This window comes from Erpetoichthys calabaricus, chromosome 7 (assembly GCF_900747795.2).
Source record: "Erpetoichthys calabaricus chromosome 7, fErpCal1.3, whole genome shotgun sequence".
NCBI classification, from domain to species: Eukaryota; Metazoa; Chordata; class Cladistia; order Polypteriformes; family Polypteridae; genus Erpetoichthys; species Erpetoichthys calabaricus.
In genome coordinates, this window is record NC_041400.2 from 36674973 (window position 1) to 36699952 (window position 24980).

Genomic DNA, 24980 nt, shown 5'->3' on the forward strand with positions numbered 1-24980 from the left:
TCAGAGAAATAAGAAGAAACAAAGAAGTGACTTGCTTAAGACAAATGAGAAACTGCGACAGGAGCTGCGTCAGGATAACAAAGACCTGGAAATGCGTCTATTTAATCGGTTTGACGCGACCTTTAAAGGTATAGTGGGGAAATTAGAGGAACACATTGAAGAAAATTGATCTAAACTGAAAAAACTTGCCGATCACCTGGATGATGTTAAGCGAGCATTCATGGCTCTAATTGAAACAGCGGAACAATTGGCATCTAACGCCGATAAAAAAGCTACAGCTGCGAATTCCGAATGCAAAAAACTCGGAGACAGACATGCGGCCCTGGAAGATAGGTGCAGAAGGAATAATATTAGAATCGAAGGTCTACCTGAGAAACGTTAAAGTACAAACCCACATTGTCATCACTATAGCTCAATTTGAGCAATGGTTCAGTTTTAGTTTTGTCTAAAACTAGCTTTATGGCTTTTCATTTGCCATTGTGTTTTTTCTTGAAAGTTTCTCCCCATTCATACATATTGATGAGTATACCATAGAGTTACCATAAGGTGGTGGAAGGCATAGAAATATTTATGATTTTGTGTAGCTCTGTGTTATTTCATCCAGTAGAGTTATTCGGGTTCAACTCTGTAAAGCAGATCATCTGACTCAGGTTTAACTGAATTTACAGAGAATTCCGAGCCCATCAGCTGCTTCACATATTTGAACTTCACTTCTTACACCCCATCCTACAAAACATGTTTTTCATATCACAGCTCAATCCTGGTGACCTTCACTCACAAAAACTCTAACCCTTGAATTTATTTTCATTAATATGAAAGCCTCACTGTGTTTATTTACCTCTCAACTTGAACTGAATAACATGGATTAAATAATGGCTTTATAGATTCATTTACAATGCATGTTATTCACTTCTTTTCAAATCTAACTGTTGGCCAGGATGTGAGGATGTGGTGTCATTCCTTTTAGAAATACTCACAGGACTGAAGCCCATCCTGCATGGGAGACCACTCAGTATACTTTAATATAGATTCCTGAAAGTACTGTACTTCACTTGATGGACTAAATCCTATCTGGATCCCTGTGCTGTCAGGAGAGGCTCCAGCCGCTGCCAATCTAAATTGATTAGTGGATTACAAGCTGTGTGGCACAATTCATTTTCCCACATTGAAGTATTTAAAATACTGTCAGAATCGAAATTGAATTGTAAAGAAAAAGAATATCCATTTTCTTTTTAGCATTGCTCCTAGTAATGCAATAAAATTAAAGTGAAAGGCCGGAAACTCATTAAATCTGTATCCCATTTTATACAATGACAGTACCTAATGATGTAACTGACTTTGGAAGGAATCCGCATTATCTGTAAGATTAACACATAGCACTCATTGTCTCCAAGTCAAACATTATTCATCTCTGTTTAACTTCTAAAGGAAATTCATCAGGAAATGAATGTGATTTGGTACCAGTGCCAGTCAGAATAAGATCTATCTATCTATCTATCTATCTATCTATCTATCTATCTATCTATCTATCTATCTATCTATCTATCTATCTATCTATCTGTCTGTCTGTCTGTCTGTCTGTCTGTCTGTCTGTCTGTCTGTCTGTCTGTCTGTCTGTCTGTCTGTCTCCCCGTGTACTAAGTGGACAGGAGGTTATAAGCTAACTCCATGTGAGTGAACATGGGTGTGTGACTGTGTGTAACTGATGATGGTCTGGTGTTACTGCTCGTGGTTGATTCTTGTTCCTCCGTCATGCTGGATGCAGCAGGCATAGGTTTTGCTTTGCATATCTTGTATGAGTATGGCCAGTGATTGAAGACTTGACCCCAGAAGTCAGATGTGTCACTGAATCTTTTAGGAAGTATGTGTTTCCAATAAAGGCAGGCCTTATGCTCAAACTTCTTTGGGACAGTTCTGAAGTTTCCTTTGACCTGGAAGTTTCCTATCACCTTTCTCAGATGGCCAACTTTCACACCCACTCTTGCTTTCTACCGTTTGTCACATCATCTTCATTTCCCATATCCTCTCATAATTCTCCATATTACAACACACGTAATGAAGATTAAGCTGCCAAACTGTGTTTCCCGCTTTCTTTTTTACTTTTCAATATTATAGAAGGCTTTGTTGATTTGTTTTTTTGCTGATGCTTGCTAACCTAGCCCTACTCGAACATAACATAACGTTCTCAGACTCAAGTACTGTAATTCACTACAGACTTGTGAGAGACCTACACATGCTCTTTTAAAATAATTCTCTCCTTTTCACTGGAGTTTGTTGTATTATCTTAACTGTTTTTCACTATAGTATTCAAATACCATATATTCAACAATAAAAAAGAAGTGAATATGAGGAAATGTTGAAGATCTCTTTGTAAAAATGATACACCACACTGATAGATAGATAGATAGATAGATAGATAGATAGATAGATAGATAGATAGATAGATAGATAGATAGATAGATAGATAGATAGATAGATAGATAGATAGATAGATAGATAGATGTAGGACTTTTCTAGACACTCACAGTGCTTTATATACAGTAGACAATCAGGGACCACTTCCACCACCACCACTAATGTGTAGCATTCTCCTGGATGATGCTGAAGCAGCCATTCTTTTGACAGTACAATCACCACACATTCACTATTAGGTGGTAAAGAGGTAAGAGAAGCCAATAAGAGACAGGGGATGATTAAGGGACAAGAAGGACCAAGACATGATGAGCAATTTAGAGTAAAACCTACTCTTTTTGACAGATGACTAGAAATCTTTAATGACCACAGGGAGTCAGGACCTCAGTTTTACATCTTATCTGAAAGAACAAGTTTATACTTGCAAAATAAACTTCTGATTAAGCAAATTATTTGTGATTGGACTAATGAAGAACAAAAATCAGTGTCTTTAACACAACAACAATTTATTTTTGTATATACCTGTATAACATCAAAACAAAATTGCCTTTAATTGGTTTCACAGGGGGCGCAGTGGGTAGCGCTGCTGCCTCGCAGTTAGGAGAACTGGGTTTGCTTCCCAGGTCCTCCCTGCGTGGAGTTTGCATGTTCTCCCCGTGTCTGCGTGGGTTTCCTCCAGGTCCTCCGGTTTCCCCCCACAGTCCAAAGACATGCAGGTTAGGTGCACTGGCGGTTCTAAATTGTCCCTAGTGTGCGCTTCGTGTGTGGCTGTGCGTCCTGCGGTGGGCTGGCGCCCTACCCGGGGTTTGTTTCCCGCCTTGCGCCCTGTGCTGGCTGGGATTGGCTCCGGCAGACCCCCGTGACCCTGTAGTTAGGATATAGCGGGTTGGATAATGGATGGATGAATGGTTTCACAGGCCATTTAATTAACACCTTGACTCACTTAGTAGACAAGAAAAATGCACAAAAAACCTTGCAGGAAAAAATGGAAGAAACCTTGGGAAGGGAAATTCAATGAGAGACCCCTTCCATGTAGGTTGGTTTGCTATTGGTGTCAAAAATGGTGTAAATGTGACACACCTAACAGAATACAAGTTGTCTTCTTCATAGAGGAAGATGGCCACTCTCAGAAATAACAATATAATAATACAATATAATTTGTTCTTGCACAGCAGTTCTCACCAAGTTCAGGCACAAAGCGCCACAACAGCCCTCAAGGAAAAATGCAAGAACAGATTATATCACTCACTAAATACAGAACTATCACATATGAAGATACAGATTTGTTAAATGGCACAGAAAACAAAGCAGAAACCAATTAACTTAAATAAAAACCACCTATGTCTGTCCATCCATCCATCCATTTTCCAACCCGCTGAATCCGAACACAGGGTCACGGAGGTCTGCTGGAGCCAATCCCAGCCAACACAGGGCAGGAACCAATCCCAGGCAGGGTGCCAACCCACCGCAGGACACACACAAACACACCCACACCCCAAGCACACACTAGGGCCAATTTAGGATCGCCAATCCACCTAACCTGCATGTCTTTGGACTGTGGGAGGAAACCGGAGCGCCCGGAGGAAACCCACACAAACACGGGGAGAACATGCAAACTTCACGCAAGGAGGACCCGGGAAGTGAACCCAGGTCTCCTAACTGCGAGGCAGCAGCGCTACCACTGTGCCACCGTGCCGCCATGTCTGTCCATTGCTTAATGAATTAATAGTGAAATGTCTGGTGAAGAAGTAAGTTAATCAGGCATTCAACTTTAGGTGGCTATGGCAGGTAAACCCACAGGCTGCCAATTCAGTTCCTCTGTCTGATTTACTGTGCCACCCCAAACAATTCATTTATCCAGCTGGTGCTTCAAATGTAAGCAATTGGCATGCATTCTGATCCTGTAAGTCACCTTGGATAAAGGTGTCAGCTCAATAAAAATAGTGGAAAAGTAAACGGAGTAAACGTAAGAACTTCATCAGAGGTTTTGCAAATGTACTACTTATCAAATCATGTAGTATATATTTACCTTCGTAAAACTGCTAAACTGAATCGCTGCAGCACATCCCTCTACCATCTGTGCCTTAACAAAATATTCATCATTTTATCCAATTAAAAGGTGGTTTTGAAATTGATGTTAGAAGTTTTACCAAAGCCTGTAAAAAAAAAGATAAACATTAAAGGTAAAGTCATTAAAATTAAAATTCAAGCACAACATTAAATAAATATTTAAACCTATACTCCATATCCCTTTATGTTATTTTAACACCCTTATTTAGGAAGTGTGCTTCCTTACTGCACTTTTCATTGTTTCCAGCTTTATTGTTGAAGCTCTCTTGCTCCATCTACTGGAGGACCAATAGCATTTCATATCACACATTTTGTTCATATTTTTTTAGTTTTGCTAGGCTTTGAAAAATTCTTTGCAAAACTCGCATTAATGTGGACGGGTACAACAGGAAGCTTCCTCCCAATGGTTTTGAGGCATGAAAGGCATGTCATCTGTAAATTGATAATGGCAAGTGTACTCTTCATTAATGTTATGTTCAAAGATCTTTACTTTGTTAAACAGGCACATACTTTGTTGTTACAGTAAAAGTGAGCTGTATGTCATATACAGTGTTTTACACTGGAACAACAGAGACATGCTGACTGAAAAAAAATTCAGTATCACACCTTTGGATAATAACTATCATACAGTTAATTATATACTCCAGTAACCTGCATGGAAATGTAATTATATCATGGTGGAATTGGGCTGGAGAAGCACTCTAGGAAAAGAGGCAATATGTGAAATTGTTTATTATTTTTTAAACAGAAAATCTCTCCTTTATGCCTTTCTGGATTTTTAGGTAGTGGATCTGATCCTGCCAATAATGAACAAAAACCTGGGGCTGTACCTGCTACTGGAGATGAGCTCTGACAGTGACTTTTATAGTGTTTTTCATAAAGAGCATTTTATGACAAGTACTATAAATGTCAAGGCCTTTACAAGGCCAGTGAGAACATTACAAAATGTTATTGAAAAAAAAAATCATTTATTTTTATTGAAACAAGTTACAGTAGAGTAAATCTATGAGTAAATAACAGTAACAGTAAATAGAATGCTTGGTCAAGGAGAGAGCACAGACTTGCAGACAGTATGGTGTAGTGGAAAAGTCACTGGATATTAAACTACAAGGTTACATCCTTTCTTACTATTCTGCTCTACGGTTCATTAAGGGCCTTGGTCTCCCAAACAGGTCCAACTCAGTGTTCCCTGTCAGCTGCTCCAGTCCTTTATCTTTTAATTCACAACTTCCATAAGTTGGCCACCGTGTTGTCTGTCCATCTTTCCTGGGCCTGCTACTCTGGCAGCATCCTTCTGGCCTCCCTGTTAATACTTTCTTTACCATAACATCCTGTGTTGGTTGAACGGTTTTGAAACCCAGGTTCAAGGAAGAAATGTTGGGATTTTGTGACTTTCACAATAAAAATACATGCAATAGCACTGCAAACTGAAAACATAGGCAGATGCCTCACTCATTAAACAGAACGGTGCTCATCAGATCGTCTCTTTCTTGTCCATGGAGCTTCATCTTTGCGGTTAGCACTGGTCCAAGTCAGACAGCTTCCTTTGGGTAAGCGCAGCTTTACAGGAACTCCCACAGAAGGGGCGGAGTCAGTTGCCCTCAGGGGGTGTTTTCTCTGAGCTGTCAAGGTAGAAACAGGTGGTAAAGTTAGTGACAGTGCCCCCTCTTGCTTTGTGGTGGTACTTTGAGAGAGCTTGGAAGGCAAACCTCAGATGTGCCTGTGTGACACTTGATACAGTCCTGCCTCAACCTCATTGTGTGAACATGGGCAAATCACTTCAACAGCCTGTGCTCCACCTGAAAAAAAATGTAATGTTGTATATCAGCTTGGATAGAGGTGTCAGCCATTTATCCATATGATACATACTGTCAGGTCTGTATTTGGACTGTAGCACAATTTTCATAATTTTGGCTCTGCACATCACCACAATGGAATTGAAACAAAGTAATCAAGATGTAATTGAAGTATAGGTTTAGATTTAGCAAAAATATTGTATGAGCTGTTTAAAAATGACAGACATTTTTATATATGACCCCCTATTTTAAGGGGCTCAAAAGTATTTGGACAAATTAATATAATCGTAAATATAATGATCATTTTCAATATTTGGCTAAAATGGTTTATGCCAATGACTGCCTGAAGTCTGGAACTCTTGGCCATCTGTAGGTGCTGGATGTCCACCCTACAGATACTTTGTAGGCCTTTACTGCAGCTCTCTTCAGTTGCTGCTTGTTCGTAGGACTTTCTGACATTAGTTTTGTCTTCAGCCATGAAATGTTTGTCCAGTTAGGTTGAGGTCAGTTGACTGACTTGGTCTTTGAAGAACATTCCACTACTTTGCCTTGAAAAGCACTTGGTTTGCTGTCACAGAATGTTTTGGCTGATTGTCCATCTCTACTGTGAAGTGTCATCCTATCAGTTTTGCAGCATTTGACTGAATCTGAGCAGACAGTATAGCCGTGTACACTTCAGAATTCATCCTGCTACTTCTACCAGCTGTCATATTATCAATAAACATCAGTGACTGACTGATGATCAGGTCATAAAACTGCCTCTACCATGTTTCACAGATGATGTGGTATTTATTGGACCATGGACAGTTTCTTCTCTTCTCCATACTCTTCTCTTTCCAACATTCTGATACATATTGATCTTAGTTTCCTTTGTCCAAAGAAAATTGTTCCAGAACTGGACATGCTTTTAAAAAAGATTTCTGTCAGAGTTTAATCTGTCCTTCCTATGCTTGAGGTGTGCCAGTGGTTTGCACCTTGTGGTAAGCCCTCTGTCTTTACTTTCATGAAGTCCTTCTCTTGATTGTAGACTTTGGCAATGGTAGGTGTACCTCCCAGAGAGTGTTCTTGGTTTGTCTGAACGTTATGAAGGTGTTCTTTTTCACCATGGACAGAACTCTGCAATCATCCAACATAGTTGTGCTCTGTGGGTTTCCAGACCTTCTGGTGTTGCTGAGTTCACCAGTGTGTTCTTTCTTTTTAAGATTGTACCAAATGGTTGATTTGACCATTACTGCTGTTTCTGTAATTTCTGCCACTCTCTTACATGTACTTGGCAGGTTGGCAGGTTGGACTAGTCTTGGAACATAGAGGAACTAAATAAAAAAGGTCAGTCTTAGGAGACTGTGTTCCTACAATGTAGCTAGTGACATCCTTCACAAATCTTCAACAACTCTGTGATGGCCAGTGCGATTTTGCACACTGTGATGTTCTGGGCTGGTAACATCACTTCAAGAGAGGCCCACTGAATCAGCAAGATAATTAAAAGGGCAGGATCAGTTATGGGACACATTCTGGGCTCCCAGGAGGTCACAGCAAAAGAGAGAATTAAAACAAAACTGAGTGCCATTATGAACAAGGCTGCACATCCTCTCTCTGACACAAACAGAGGACTTTCCTCCAATAAATTATTCAGCAGAAATGTTTCAAGAAACACTACTGGGGCTTCTTTATACCAACAGCAGTACATCTGAATAATCCCTCACTGTGACTGGGATTGCCAGGACAGACGTGTTCTTTCTTTTTAATTTTCTTTCTTTTTAGTCATTCAGATATGTGTTCAGACCATAGTGTGTCTATATATATTTATTTATCTATTTATTTTTTAAAGAGCTGCTGTAAAAAGCCAAATAGGGGACAGATACAGTAAAGTGCTATCAACCCATCAGCTTAGGCAAACGAATATTAAAAGGTGACATGGCTGAAGTGTTTAAAATTGTGAAAGAAATTAGTACAATAGATCAGGCTGTTACTTTAAAATAAACCTGCATGAAGAACACGAGAACATGGTTGTAAACTTATTAAAGGCCGATTTTGTGCAAATGTTGGAAAGTTTCTCTTCACACAAAGAACTATAGAGACACTGAGTAAATTATAAGAAGTGTAGTGCAGAGTAGGACTTTAGGGACCTTCAGATCTCGATTTGATGTTATTTTTGGACCATCTTGGTGAATAGGACGGACAAGCTTGTTAGGCTAAGTGGCCTGTTCGAATGACAACTTTCTAATGTCAAAGTTGTACCCCTGGTTATGTATAGGTTAGGATAACTGACAGGTCTAAATTGGGTGGATGTGGCAGTGTGCACTATGATGGAGTGGTGAACCAACCAAGATTGTTTCCTGCTTTTTGTGAAATGCTCCCGGGATAAACTCTTGCTCCATGTATCCCTAAAAACTTGATGGAGAAGGTGCATTAAATGAACCGATAATATAATGTAGTATGTGTATGGCAGTTCTGTCTTGAAGTTGATGGGTTATGTATAATTTTACAGGAGAAAAGAGAAGGAAATATGTTTTAATTGTTCTGTAAAGCTTTTTATGTCAGTGCTCACCAGAATGAAACACTGCTGGAATTGATCTGTGATCTGCATTTTAAAAATGAGGTTTAGAAAATGGATGGACAAATCATATTTATCACTAAGTTTATTTTATCTAATGTTATTCTTCATTGTCTGCAGGTATTATACAATTAGTTATTTAATTTAATTGTGTGATATGCTATCAGTTTAAAAAGTGTGTGTTCAGTTGGAAAAGCCTGTAATTTGGGAAGATAATTTTAATAAATTTCGTAAAGAAAAATGCTAGGTGCCAAATGAGACACAACCAAGAATTTTATATATAATGTCATTACACTTTCCATGAAGTGTAACATTCATTTGATTAAATCTGCAATGTGTAAAATAATAGACCTGGATTCTTTTTCAACTTTCTTTGTCAAATGTCTTTTTTTTTTGCCTTTTTAGCTTTATGTGACATGTTATTGCAGGTGGATTTCTTGCCTTTATTCTTAGAATGTCAATTCTTAGTTTAGTGAACCTGAGTTAAATAAAAATACAAAACTAATATTTGTGTTCTTTTTTTGAAGGAAAGGACAGAATAACGAGGATACTAATATAAAGCAACAACGAAGAAGGTGCTTGTTTTCGTTATCAGAGTTGTAAAATGTGAAGAGTTCCTTGTTTGTTTGATTGATTTATGAACGTAAAGACATATGATTGTCTGTTTCAAACACCCAAAATCATTTACAATTCTTTACAGAGTTGCCTAATGAAAATGCAGTTTTTAATCTTAAATATATGCTGTGTATCATTTTGAAATGCCTAAGCCCTTTACAATACTAATACTAGTTCATTTTATTTATACAGCACCTTTCCAATACTGAAAAAATAATACAGTCAGTACACAATTTATATGACCAAAATCTGAGTCTAAATGTTCTTAGGAATTATTGATCAGTTTCAACTTTACCGTTTTTTTCTAAAGTCAGATATTTGTAACTTCATCTTTTATTTTTATATTCCCAATCACCCTAGCCTCACAACAGAAATGACTGGATTTCGTACTATAAATGATATTCTAATGTACTTTCTAACAGCAAATGGTATAATCAATAAGTCATTAGGCTTAAGTGCACTCCCTAAAATGAAGTTCTCAATTTTAAATACATTCATGTTCATTATGGCACCAGAGAGTGCTGACGTGTTGCATGATGGTAGGTCATGCAAGTAAGAATTTCACTGAACTCGGTATACATGAAACTATGATTACTACTAGTGCACAAGATATGGAGTCAAAAGTGCATCTCTTGATCCCAACATAATCCTTAAAAACTGAGACTTATAAAAATAAAAATATACTGAAAAACTGTCTAATGTTACAAGTAGATTTTTGTGCATACTTTGTAACAGTTTGAAGGTTTATGCAGAGCTCCTCAGATAACCTTGCTGTTGTACTGACAGCAGAACAAAGCCTGTCAGGCAGAAAGAACACAGCATGTAGGTTAATAATAAAAATATTTAATATAATGTAAATTAATTATTGCAAAAATCACATCAAATACTGATTAAATACAAAATTAAATTAATTGTATTAAATAACAGTTTAATTACAGTAAAAAGAAACTACAGCCTTCTTAAATAATTTTTAACAAGTTGATATGGACTTTGCTGAATTGATTAAGTGGCTTGTATAAATGGATGGATGGATGGATGGATGGATGGATGGATGGATGGATGGATGGATGGATGGACATGTTTAAGACTTGACCAGAAGTCACATATGGTAACTCTATTGAGCAAACCCAATAGCCATGTACAATGTTCTTACTTTAAAGTGAGGATGTTTGCTGAGAGGTGCTAACATCAGTAGCAAAGCATTCTCTTAGCCTCGGTCTAAAGCCGTTTGTCTGTCACCGCCTTTGATTTGTGTAGATTATCTCAATTTTCATGTGTCTGGTTTTTTAAAATCTCTCTGCTCAGGTTCAGGCTCCTGGTCATGAGAGCAGGAGTTATTAATGGGGTAGGTTATAGTTACACAGAGGGGTTGCGTAGTCACACAGTATGGTGACCGGTGTAATAAATAGGATTTTAAAAAAATGTGTGAGTTTTCATTTTGATATGTATTCACTTTAAGAAAAAACAACTTTCAGTATTTAAATAATAATTAACTGGATTAAGAAAACAGAACTTTTGTTTTCTTTTTGGATTTAGGGTGATGCAGTTGTTAGTGTTTCTGTGTTGTTATGTCTAATTTTGCCTTGTGTTATAATTTCTTCTAACACTTTCCTCATTTTTCTCCTTTTATTTCCAGAGTTATGTTTTCTTACTAGTTAGTATCTGTCCAACTTCCATTTTCTGTTTACTTGCTGGTCTTCCAGCACTCTAGCTGAACAGACCCCTTCAGACACAATTCCGGTTTGTTCTCACAGTATTCTGTGTGCTCTTTATCATGTCAACTGCACCGTTTAAAGTGTTTGCTGCAAGGCTGGTTCAACTAGCAATGTGACCAGATATTTTTTTCATTGTTAGCTGCTATCATACAAACTTCAGTTGTGCTTGTGCTGGATCACAATTACTTTCATCATGCTTAAATGAATAACCCATCCAAAAATGATATGTTACTGATAGAATGTGATTCAGTGGTGATCATACCTGCATGATAGCAAATAATGTCAAAACACTTTCATTAAAAAAATCTCACGTTACTTGTGTCACATAATCCACACATCAGTTTATCCAGTCGTATGCTCACAACGTGCAAAACACATGTATTTTTTGCTAAGAATAAGTACATATGAAAGAACTGTCCTTACTTTAGCTAAATTAAACATAATTAGGTTCACAAATCACAATATCAAATACCGTATATACTCGCGTATAAGTCGAGTCTTGAAACCGGAATACAGTGATCCCTCGCTATATCGCGCTTCAACTTTCGCGGCTTCACTCCATCACAGATTTTAAATGTAAGCATATCTAAATATATATCACGGATTTTTTTGCTGGTTCACGGATATCTGCGGACAATGGGTCTTTTAATTTATGGTACATGCTTCCTCAGTTGGTTTGCCCAGTTGATTTCATACAAGAGATGCTATTGGCAGATGGCTGAGAAGCTACCCAACCAGAGCACGTATTATGTATTAAATAAAACACCTCAATGATATACGATATGCTTCCCACGCAGTTCTTCGCATACTTCAAAGCCCTGTAGAAAGGTACAGCCCGGACACAGACAGGCAGACACGTTGCAGTCCATCACCACACGTTTATTTACACAATTCACTATTTTATACAAGTCCTTACGTGCACCTCACCAAATCCCCACAGTCCCCCAAAGTCCAGGCTTTCACCAGCCACTTTCTTCTTCCTTTCCACAACACACACAGGGCTCCTCCTGCCGCCTCCTCAGACCTCGTCCACCTCCTCACCCGACTCCAGCCTTGATTGCTGGGCGGCAGCTCCTTAAATAGGCGGCTGATTGAGGGCCGCACCCGGCCACCTGCCACATGACTCCCCCGCTAGCTGAGACCTCCTGGGACCAGCGAACCATTCCGGGAGGACGGGAACCCCTCGGCGGCAAGCCAACACATTGTAGCCTAGGGCCCGATCCTGCAAATCCAAAAGAAAAACAAGGGCGGAGGCGTTGCCCTGACGCAGCCCCTCGGCTCGTCCTCAGCTGGGCCAACGCTCTCGGCCCCGATCGGCGCCCCGATGCTCCCTTTCTCGGCTTCCCAGCCCGAGCAGTCCGTGCTCCCCGCCACGGAATCACCAGTGGGATTACTCTCCGTTTCGACCTCTCCAGCTGTGGGATTCTCCTCTGCCTCCGCAGAGGACGGCCCTTTGCGGGACACGCGCACCCAGCAGCATGTCCTCACTTATCGGAGGAACTGGCTTCCCCAAGCCGCTTCCTCCGTTTACTTTGTGACGCCACAGCGGTTCGGATCTGCCCATTGTAAGAGGGCAGACCCAGCTTCGCTGGCGTCCGGAGCTTAACGGGGTCGGTCTCCCTTACCTTCCCCGCTGTGCCTCTCCGTCCAGGAGCTCCTGCAGTGCACCGATCCTCTGCTGCCTGCGGCTCTCGATCCAACGCCACTGCCATCCCTCCTGAGTCCAGCGTCTCCGCCCGGATGGCACATCGCTCGGCCGGCGGCGACAGCACAAGGCGCAGTCGTTCTTGCAGCTCCTGCAATATCGCCGCCAAGGAGAGAGAAGCAGACGGCGGTGGGCTTACCACGCGAGTAGTTCCACTCACCGGCTGCTCTCTGTGGACACTTCCTTGCTGCCCACTCGGGTTTCTTCCCGGCACGAGATGGACATTCCCTGCTCCCGCCTCTGACCAATCGTTGGCAGGAGGACAGGACACGCTGCCCAATCCCGTGCCTGCTACGAGGAGGGACCTTCGGTCTGCGGCCTCCTCACCCTCATTCCACACTCGAGGGCGAGGTTCTGGGCAGCTCTGCGGCTGCTGCGGCTGCAGCATCTCCTTCCAGGCAGCTCTCCTAGCTGCCGCCGCGTTCCCAAGCTGCCCCTGAAACACAAAGTCTGAAAGCAGACCGCTCATGGTCTGCGACTCCACATTTCTCTGCGGGGTTCGGTGCACGCCGCCCCTGCGGCACGTGGGTGAGTTCGCCTGCTGTGCCGGGCCTTCCACAGACAATATTTTGAATGCAGGTCCGCACCTTGTGCCAGGTGCAGCATCCTGCCGACTACGCCACTGTAGAAAGGTACAGCCCGGACACAGACAGGCAGACACGTTGCAGTCCATCACCACACGTTTATTTACACAATTCACTATTTTATACAAGTCCTTACGTGCACCTCACCAAATCCCCACAGTCCCCCAAAGTCCAGGCTTTCACCAGCCACTTTCTTCTTCCTTTCCACAACACACACAGGGCTCCTCCTGCCGCCTCCTCAGACCTCGTCCACCTCCTCACCCGACTCCAGCCTTGATTGCTGGGCGGCGGCTCCTTAAATAGGCGGCTGATTGAGGGCCGCACCCGGCCACCTGCCACAGCCCGAACAGCACGTATTGATTTTTAATTGTTTGTTTTTCTCTGTCTCTCTCACTCTCTCTGACATTCTCTGCTCCTGACGGAGGGGGTGTGAGAAGAGGGGCTGTTCGCACACTGGCCTAGAGGATACGGACGCTCCTCTAAAAAATGCTGAAAGACTACCTTCACATTGCTCCCTTCCTTGCAGCTGCTTTGTCCGGCAGTGCATCGCATACTTAAAAGCCAAACAGCCCTATTGACTTTTGATTGTTTGCTTTTCTCTCTCTCTCTGACATTCTCTGCTCCTGACGCACACTCCTTTGAAGAGGAAGATATGTTTGCATTCTTTTAATTGTGAGACGGAACTGTCATCTCTGTCTTGTCATGGAGCACAGTTTAAAGGGTGTTATTTCATGTCTAGATGGCTCTAATAATGTTGAAAAACATATTTAGAAGGCAGTAAACAGGTTTTCTATGCTCTAACTGCGAAAATATTCCATTTATAAATAAAGAATCCTACTTTGCAGAAATTCATTTATCGCGGTAGAGTCTGGAACGGATTAACCGTGATAAACGAGGGTTTACTGTACTCAATCATAAAATCATATCCCAACTTATATGCCTTAAATGCGACACTTAATTATGTATTTTTTTTTTTTACATCTTCTTGCTTCCTCCAATCTCGCATCAGTTTCTCAGACGCATCGAATTTTGTTGCAGCAGCACAGTTACCAATTTTGTTCGCTACTTCAATGACGTTTAATTTAAAACCAGATTCATATTTTTTTCTGATCGAACGCTCCATCGTAGATAAGGGATGCTCTTACAATAAAGGTGTATTTCTGTGTGAGATACAAAAAACACAAATCAGTGCAAACATTGCTTCAGAATAGTTCAGGTATTACCGTATGGTCACGTAGGCACAATACATAGAAAAAAGGCAGTGCGCTCCATGGTTACTTTCTCAGGTGGGCATTAGCATATTATAATCTCTTGGACCAATAGCATGAGTTTTCCACATTCAACTTATATGACCGACATTACAAAATACCAGAAATTATACGATAAAATCAAGTCCAACTTATCCGTGGGAGAACTTATCCACGAGTATATACGCTAGTTATTTTTAATTTCTAGTTACATTTTGTTGTTAATTTGCTCCACTTTGTTCATATCCCCCTACTGACACCAAGGCAGGAATTAAATGAAGATGGTGCTAGTCGTCCTTGTAATTTTTATTGGCTTCAACTGTGGGTGAGGTCATCCTGCAGTTCCTTCTCACACTCATAAACACACTGTCCAGCTCCCAAACAGAATTCTCTTCAACAACTTCATAGGCATTGATTTGAAGTGGATGGATGAATAGAGAACAAGTGTGCTATAACAGTGCATATCTTACCTAAAAGTGTTAGTGAAGTAATGTAGATATACGCAGTAAGTGGATGGTAAGTGTATTCTAGCTTAAATGTTGATCCACAGGCAGTCAGTTAACCCATTTTTACAAATCATTATTCACTTTATCCATCCATCCATCCATTTTTGAACCCGCTGAATCCAAACACAGAGTCACGGGGATCTGCTGGAGCCAATCCCAGCCAACACAGGGCACAAGGCAAGAACCAATCCCAGGCAGGGTGCCAACCCACCACATAAACACAAACAAACCATGCACACACTAGGGCCAATTTAGAATCGCCAATCCACCTAACCTGCATGTCTTTGGACTGTGGGAGGAAATCGGAGCACCAGGAGGAAACCCACGCAGACACGGGGAGAACATGCAAACTCCACGCAGGGAGGACCCGGGAAGCGAACCCAGGTCTCCTAACTGCGAGGCAGCAGTGCTACCACTGCGCCACCGTGCCGCCCATTCACTTTATCACAGTTATATTTTAACAATTATATTAATTGATGTTGAAAAAGCACTAACAGGATAGAATTCATTGGCCATAGTAATCGATTAGATAAAGAGTTTCATGAAAGCCAAGGAGTGGCCACAAATTCTTGAACACCTGCAGCATGCAAAAGTTCCAAAGCACAAACTTTAGGCATGACTGGTGTGAAGTATTAATTGAATTAAAAAAAATTTTGCCTTTCAATTAAGAGTCAGGAGAGACTGTACTTATTCTTGGTTTCACCGTCAGGTCACGCTCCCGAGGAAACACCAGCAGTGGAAGTGAATCTGAAAATTCCAGCAGGGATCATCGGAAAAAGAGAAACAGGTAAAAAAAAAACCTCCTTTTTGTTTGCCTGTTCAGTATTTTAGGGGTTGGTTTATTCCCAGGTGCTTGAGCTAAAATAAGGAGGCTTATTTACATTAAAGCAAAAGAGTGAAAGCAGCAGAAATTTTGTTAACATTATGAAGAAAAGTGACGACGCGCACAACTTGATTAACAGGCTGGTATATAGTTTACAAAGTCCCCACAACCATTAATATTTTATACATTCAAGAAGGAAGAGAATTGTTTATGAAAATAATACAGTGCACCATGCAGCTGCAAACAGGTGATGTGTAGCTAAACGAGACGCTTCGTAAGGCTGAAGTGTAATGAAGAATAGCTGTGAGGTTTCGCTACCCGCTGGGAAGGCAGAAATGCTTTCTCATTTCTTTATTTATTCAGCACCTCTCATTATTAATTCATCTTTTGTGATGCCATGCTGCAGTTTGCTTATATCGTATGTAAATTATGCTTTTATTGAGTCAGTAACAGTAGCAATGTAGAGAAGTAAATTATTCCCAACCTACTCAAGGAAAAATCCCTTAGATGGCATGTGGCAGAACGGAGGAGGAAATTCAGTCCTCAAAATGCACACACATACAAAACTGCATTCTTTAGGTATTTTAGTTCTTTGATTTGAATTACAGAGATGTAGATTATGTCTGCCATTAAAGGTTTAATCCTAAACGTTGGTCATCAACAAATCCTCCTAAGCACAGATAAAGAGGGAGAGATAACTTTGCCGCTGGGCTGTCCATTCATTTGTACAAATTGCAGCTCCTCCAGATAAATTCACACAAGGGAGCTTTTTATTGGGCAGATCATCTTCAAGTTACAGGAACAAATTGAACCTTTAAGAAATGCATACCATAGATTTATTCTAAGGTCTGAATGGCCAAAACCAGTGTCTCTTATTATCGTCCTATAGAAACTTGGGTTTCTAGTAAATTACTGTCATACACCAGATAGCACCAAAAATGTCTTATATGCATTTTTTATTTTATTTTATCTACCCAGCATGTGCTGTATGCTTGCTCACCTTGGTTGTGTAAAAACTGTTGAATATAAATTGAGAAATATTATGCTCAGACTATTTAATGCACTATTAAGACTGCACCATGAGTATGGTGCACAGTTTTAGTCACCACGTTACAAGAAAGAGATAGCAGCTTGAAGCTGTGCAGAACAGAGCAACCAGATGCATGCTGGGACTTAAGTACATGTCATACTCTGATAGACAATTAAACCTGTTTAGTCTCGTGCAGAGGAGACTGCATAGGGAACTAATCCAAGTCTTCAAAATTTTCATAGGTATTGATAAAGTTGATCTAGCCAAATTCTTTGAACTATAAGACGAGTTGTGTAATTAAAGTCGCCATTTTAAGGCTGAATTCAAGAAGCACTTCTTTATTGAAATTTTTTTTGGAATTTTAACCAAATTACCAACACATGCCATTGAAGCAAACACCTTGACAAACTTTAAAAAGTATCTGGAGAAGATATTTGGGGTATCTTAGCTGTTAGCTAAACAAATGAGCTGATGGACTGAATGGTCTCCTTTCATTTGTCAAATTTCTTATATTGTTATGTACGCAGGATTGGAAGCAGACTTATGGATAACAAACATTCCAATTAGTAAATGTTGTTAGACATTTGCTTTTGACACTCCACAAGCCTAATGCTTGAGTATTAACTGTCAACTTGTGGACATGGCTACTGAAACTTACAAATAAAAGTTTGTATTAAAAAAAGGAAAAGTCTACAGTTATCATTAATATTATTTTTTACAGAGCAACGTAGGGAAATATAGTGGCACAATGGTGCAGTGGCCTCACAGATTCAGAGTCCATGGTTTAAATCTCATACCTCAGCTTCTCCTGTGTAGAATTTGCATGTTATCCGTGAATTTGTGTGGGTGTTCATCCCATATCTGCAAAGATTAGGGAAATTGTCTATTTCAAATTGAGTGTGTGTGCGTGTGCATGTGTATGTCTGTGTGGACTAATTCCCTATCGGGTGCTGTTTCCGGCCTTGCAATTTGACTGTAAATTGCATGAAGTGGATTTTACAATGTACTGTATGTATTAACTTTGTCTCACACCTAAAAGGACAGAACGCAACTATCATAGGCAAGTCTCAGGTTTAACAAAGATGTATGTTCCACATTTGCCTTTACAATGTACAATTTTTTCTGGACACTAGTGTTTTTCTTCCTCCTCCTCCTCCACTCCCCCCACTGACTCACCTGACAGAGGAGGAGAGGCTTCGTTTAAGCTAGTCTTGGGAGGAATTGTGGCAAACCACAGAAACATTTCCAGGTCTGTTGGATTAGGGCAATGAGGACATCTTTTTAAGAGCGTGAAAAGAAGAAAGGTATAAAGGAAGGAGTAGAAAATATTAAACAAAGCGGGTTGAATTTTTATTTAATTAAAAAAAACTACTAGATAACTGTGATTCTGAATCAAGAGAGTTGCGCATTAACTAGTCTTTTTTTTTTTAGGTCAAGGCAGGAAAACGAGATGGTGGATTCAGCACCACAATGGGAAGCAGTATTACGGCGGCAGAAGGAGAAGTCCCAAAATGACCCTAACCATAGGCGTTCCAGACATCGCTCACGATCGTATGTTTCTTTTAAATTATGATTGAGACTCAAAATATTGTCAACTTAGTTTTTATATTTATTTAATGGCCAAATCAAGCCTCAAACATCATTGGTCATTGCCTTCATATCTATGGTACTACATGTTCCAGCCCTCTTGCAAAATGGAGAAATGAGTGATCAGCCTGCTGGGATAAAAAACATTTTCCAGTGACTCTTAGGCCTCTGTCTCTGCTAAATGTGGTGTCAAACTATTCAGCTTTTCTAGCAAATTTCAGTCTTAGCCATCATTTACATAATCCTAGCGAGTCACAGCTCCTGTGACCAGCAGTTATTTAATGTGACATCCTCAGCAACTCAGTTATAGTGCTCTGCATCTCACCATGCACAAGCATCCAGCAGGGATTTTGTCTTAAGTCACTGGGGTGGACTCCCACGTGTATAAGAACTGATGACCAATGAGTGCTCCTCTGAAAGTATAATACAAACAGCGAGGCTGCAAGAAAAGAAGAAAAATGCTTTTTATACCACACAAATAAAAGAGTAGCTATTCTGTCTGATGTTTTTGTATTTGCGAATGGAAAAAAGAAAATGACAGACTGCAGACCATTGTTGAATTCATGATAGGTTGAAAATATTCACAGAGTCACCAGGACTGTCAGAGAGCATTTTGCATGGCTGTCAGAATGTAACAAGTTTGCAATGCTCTGGAAATGTTATGCTGTGGTGAAAAGTCAGGTATCATCCTTCATCTACAATGGCTAGTCGTATAATCTGACATCCTCAAGGCAACGAGAGCCATCAACTGGAGTCATGAAATGTGCCAGGCACACTACATTACTTTGAGTCATGTGATATGCCAGCAGCCTAGATAAGAGAGTGGGTGATGTTATCACACTTTTTGTAGCAGACTCCAACTTTATCTCTGCTGTACAATATAAAATATTTACAATATTCAGTGCAGTACAAAGGTAGAGTACTACATTCTATTTTATTTAATTCCTCGAGCTTGGGAGGCTTTTATAGTTGATTAGTGCAAGAGTGGTGGGTGATGCCATCACATAACAAACAACAGGTCTTCTGCCATAATCAATTTGGCTACAAAAATAGAAACAACTTTAGATTGGAGTCTTAATATCTTCTTTTTTCATCTGAGTGTTAGAGGCTAGTTGTGTGAACACTATAAAAAAGTGCAATCAAAATTCCAAAGTAGTATTAATTCTTGCAAAAAAGAATAGGACCAAGTTAAAAGAGAACCATACTTGGTGATCACAAATTACTTTATTCATAAAATATAAAAAATGCACAGGAATATGCATAACATATGAACTGGTAGCATGCAACATAAATAATGTATACAGCATATACAGTGGTGTGAAAAACTATTTGCCCCCTTCCTGATTTCTTATTCTTTTGCATGTTTGTCACACAAAATGTTTCTGATCATCAAACACATTTAACCATTAGTCAAATATAACACAAGTAAACACAAAATGCAGTTTGTAAATGGTGGTTTTTATTATTTAGGGAGAAAAAAAAAATCCAAACCCACATGGCCCTGTGTGAAAAAGTAATTGCCCCCTGAACCTAATAACTGGTTGGGCCACCCTTAGCAGCAATAACTGCAATCAAGCGTTTGCGATAACTTGCAATGAGTCTTTTACAGCGCTCTGGAGGAATTTTGGCCCACTCATCTTTGCAAAATTGTTGTAATTCAGCTTTATTTGAGGGTTTTCTAGCATGAACCGCCTTTTTAAGGTCATGCCATAGCATCTCAATTGGATTCAGGTCAGGACTTTGACTAGGCCACGCCAAAGTCTTCATTTTGTTTTTCTTCAGCCATTCAGTGGTGGATTTGCTGGTGTGTTCTGGGTCATTGTCCTGTTGCAGCACCCAAGATCGCTTCAGCTTGAGTTGACGAACAGATGGCCGGACATTCTCCTTCAGGATTTTTTGGTAGACAGTAGAATTCATGGTTCCATCTATCACAGCAAGCCTTCCAGGTCCTGAAGCAGCAAAACAACCCCAGACCATCACACTACCACCACCATATTTTACTGTTGGTATGATGTTCTTTTTCTGAAATGCTGTGTTCCTTTTACGCCAGATGTAACGGGACATTTGCCTTCCAAAAAGTTCAACTTTTGTCTAATCAGTCCACAAGGTATTTTCCCAAAAGTCTTGGCAATCATTGAGATGTTTCTTAGCAAAATTGAGACGAGCCCTAATGTTCTTTTTGCTTAACAGTGGTTTGCGTCTTGGAAATCTGCCATGCAGGCCGTTTTTGCCCAGTCTCTTTCTTATGGTGGAGTCGTGAACACTGACCTTAATTGAGGCAAGTGAGGCCTGCAGTTCTTTAGACGTTGTCCTGGGGTCTTTTGTGAGCTCTCGGATGAGTCGTCTCTGCGCTCTTGGGGTAATTTTGGTCGGCCGGCCACTCCGGGGAAGGTTCACCACTGTTCCATGTTTTTGCCGTTTGTGGATAATGGCTCTCACTGTGGTTCGCTGGAGTCCCAAAGCTTTAGAAATGGCTTTATAACCTTTACCAGACTGATAGATCTCAATTACTTCTGTTCTCATTTGTTCCTGAATTTCTTTGGATCTTGGCATGATGTCTAGCTTTTGAGGTGCTTTTGGTCTACTTCTCTGTGTCAGGCAGCTCCTATTTAAGTGATTTCTTGATTGAAACAGGTGTGGCAGTAATCAGGCCTGGGGGTGGCTACGGAAATTGAACTCAGGTGTGATACACCACAGTTAGGTTATTTTTTAACAAGGGGGCAATTACTTTTTCACACAGGGCCATGTAGGTTTGGATTTTTTTTCTCCCTAAATAATAAACACCATCATTTAAAAACTGCATTTTGTGTTTACTTGTGTTATATTTGACTAATGGTTAAATGTGTTTGATGATCAGAAACATTTTGTGTGACAAACATGCAAAAGAATAAGAAATCAGGAAGGGGGCAAATAGTTTTTCACACCACTGTATTACAGTATGACTCTACCTTCTTCTAAGTATTCTAATCAATGTCCTGCCCATCACAAAACCTGCTCATTACTCACTCTTTCATCTTGTTCTTCTCATTGTTCACCAATGCTCGAAAAATTTAATATCTGATCTCCTGAGTGTCTGAAATACTCCACACTAGTGCTGATACCATTCACGTTTTTAGTTTCCTGTTCAATAAGCTCTCTTCTAATGAGTTCTATTGGTCCCATTATTGTTTGTGTGTGTTGTGGCGGACAGCCGGGTCCCATGCCCGGCAGGGACGCCCCTTCTGCGTCTGTTCCGGGGGAGCAACCATGGGTAGCTCAGTACCTCCCCTGGGATGCTTGGTGGCAGCCTCCCTGGCAGACAGTGATCTCCCAGCCTCTCGCGTGGCTCCATGGGAAATGGAGTCCTCCACAGCCTGGTTGGGGGCTCGGATGGTTGGGGGCTCGCTAGGGGGAGCTGCATGGAGTCAGCAGCCTAGCTGGACATATCTTCAGCCCCATCCGGAAGGGCAATTAGGACCAGGTGGTCAAGCACCTAGAACGCTTCCGGGTGGGATATAAAAAGGGCCAGCCACCACCACTCGAGGAGCCAGAGTTGGGAGGAAGGAGACGATGCTTGAGGAGGAGTGGAGGTAAAAGGGAGAAATTGTTGGTGTTGTGGTAATTGTGCTTGTGGACTGTGTATTGCCTGTGTGTCACGGGCAAAAGTCTTGTTTGTTTATACGTGCCTCTGTGTCCATCTGTGTCGGGTCGGGCGCCTATATAGCGCATTTGTTACAGTGTGTATGTATATAGTAGTATACAGTGCATCCAGAAAGTATTCACAGCGCATCACTTTTTCCACATTTTGTTATGTTACAGCCTTATTCCAAAATGGATTAAATTCATTTTTTTCCTCAGAATTCTGCACACAACACCCCATAATGACAACGTGAAAAAAGTTTACTTGAGGTTTTTGCAAATTTATTAAAAATAAAAAAACTGAGAAATCCCATGTACATAAGTATTCACAGCCTTTGCTCAATACTTTGTCGATGCACCTTTGGCAGCAATTACAGCCTCAAGTCTTTTTGAATATGATGCCACAAGCTTGACACACCTATCCTTGGCCAGTTTCGCCCATTCCTCTTTGCAGCACCTCTCAAGCTCCATCAGGTTGGATGGGAAGCGTCAGTGCACAGTCATTTTAAGATCTCTCCAGAGATGTTCAATCGGATTCAAGTCTGGGCTCTGGCTGGGCCACTCAAGGACATTCACAGAGTTGTACTGAAGCCACTCATTTGATATCTTGGCTGTGTGCTTAGGGTCATTGTCCTGCTAAAAGATGAACCGTCGCCCCAGTCTGAGGTCAAGAGCGCTCTGGAGCAGGTTTTCATCCAGGATGTCTCTGTACATTGCTGCAGTCATCTTTCCCTTTATCCTGACTAGTCTCCCAGTCCCTGCCACTGAAAAACATCCCCACAGCATGATGCTGCCACCACCATGCTTCACTGTAGGGATGGTGCCAGGTTTCCTCCAAATGTGACACCTGGCATTCACACCAAAGAGTTCAATCTTTGTCTCATCAGACCAGAGAATTTTCTTTCTCATGGTCTGAGAGTCCTTCAGGTGCCTTTTGGCAAACTCCAGGCGGGCTGCCATGTGCCTTTTACTAAGGAGTGGCTTCCGTCTGGCCACTCTACCATACAGGCCTGATTGGTGGATTGCTGCAGAGATAATTGTCCTTCTGGAAGGTTCTCCTCTCTCCACAGAGGACCTCTGGAGCTCTGACAGAGTGACCATCGGGTTCTTGGTCACCTCTCTGACTAAGGCCCTTCTCCCCCGATCACTCAGTTTAGATGGCCGGCCAGCTCTAGGAAGAGTCCTGGTGGTTTCGAACTTCTTCCACTTACGGATGATGGAGGCCACTGTGCTCATTGGGACCTTCAAAGCAGCAGAAATTTTTCTGTAACCTTCCCCAGATTTGTGCCTCGAGACAATCCTGTCTTGGAGGTCTACAGACAATTCCTTTCACTTCATGCTTGGTTTGTGCTCTGACATGACCTGTCAACTGTGGGACCTTATATAGACAGGTGTGTGCCTTTCCAAATCATGTCCAATCAACTGAATTTACCACAGGTGGACTCCAATTCAGCTGCAGAAACATCTCAAGGATGATCAGGGGAAACAGGATGCACCTGAGCTCAATTTTGAGCTTCATGGCAAAGGCTGTGAATACTTATGTACATGTACTTTCTCAGTTTTTTTATTTTTAATAAATTTGCAAAAACCTCAAGTAAACTTTTTTCACATTGTCATTATGGGGTGTTGTGTGTAGAATTCTGAGGAAAAAAATTAATTTAATCCATTTTGGAATAATGCTGTGACATAACAAAATGTGGAAAAAGTGATGCGCTGTGAATACTTTCCGGATGCACTGTATATATACGAGGGGGGACCCAAAAATAACCAGAATTTTGTTGTTGTTAGGTTGGTACTTGTAGTACGTGGTTGGGCCGCTAGGGCGATCTAGTTACACTCCTCACAAGTCAGTCTGCCAAGTGCCATCAGTCTGGAAGGTTGTGCTTGTGTTCAGTGAATTTTTTTGTAAAAATAGGTTGCGCAACAGTGTGAGAAGGAAACGCCCTGATTTGTGGGAGTCGGGCGATTGGTTCTTTCATCATGACAACGCTCCATCTCACACTGCTCTCAGCATTCGCCAATTTTTGGCAAGAAACGGTATGACAACCCTGAACCACCCGCCCTACTCACCGGATTTAGCTCAGTGTGATTTCTTTTTGTTCCCTCGGATGAAAAAAGACTTGAAAGGAAGGCGTTTTGCTGACGTCGAAGAGGTAAAACAAGAAACGACCAGAGCATTAATGGGCATTACTTCAGACGAATTTAAAAAATGTTTCGAACAATGGAACAAACGGTTAGATAAGTGTATTTCCACCAATGGAGAATACTTTGAAGGAGACTAATTGTAGTTTGTACAGAAAATTAAATTAAACATGTTTTAAAAATATTTCCGGTTATTTTTGGGTCCCCCCTCGTGTATATATATATATATATATATATATATATATATATATATATATATATATATATATATATATATATAGGGGTGGCATGGTGGTGCAGTGGGTAGCGCTACTGCCTCGCAGTTAGGAGACCCGGGGTTGCTTCCCAGGTCCTCCCTGAGTGGAATTTGCATTTTCTCTCTGTGTCCGCGTGGGTTTCCTCCGGGTACTCTGGTTTCTTCTCACAGTCCAAAGACATGCAGGTTAGGTGCATTGGCGATTCTAAATTGTCCCTAGTGTGTGCTTGGTGTGTGGGTGTGGGTGTGTGTGTGCCCTGCCTGGGGTTTGTTTCCTGCCTTGAGCCCTGTGTTGGCTGAGATTGGCTCCCGTGACTCTG

The 24980-nt window shown here is 41.0% G+C and overlaps 1 protein-coding gene across 2 annotated transcripts in view; it reads left to right on the forward strand.

Annotated features, from left to right (window-relative positions):
• The window catches only part of epb41l4a (erythrocyte membrane protein band 4.1 like 4A), a 523500-nt gene that overhangs the window by 482267 nt on the left and 16253 nt on the right, over window positions 1-24980 (forward strand). For both annotated transcript variants that reach the window (XM_028804831.2, XM_028804832.2), the window contains exons 17-19: window positions 9360-9407; window positions 15914-15991; window positions 18489-18608. In XM_028804831.2, the coding sequence (XP_028660664.1) occupies window positions 9360-9407; window positions 15914-15991; window positions 18489-18608 (246 nt within the window). The remainder of the gene's footprint in view (window positions 1-9359; window positions 9408-15913; window positions 15992-18488; window positions 18609-24980) is intronic.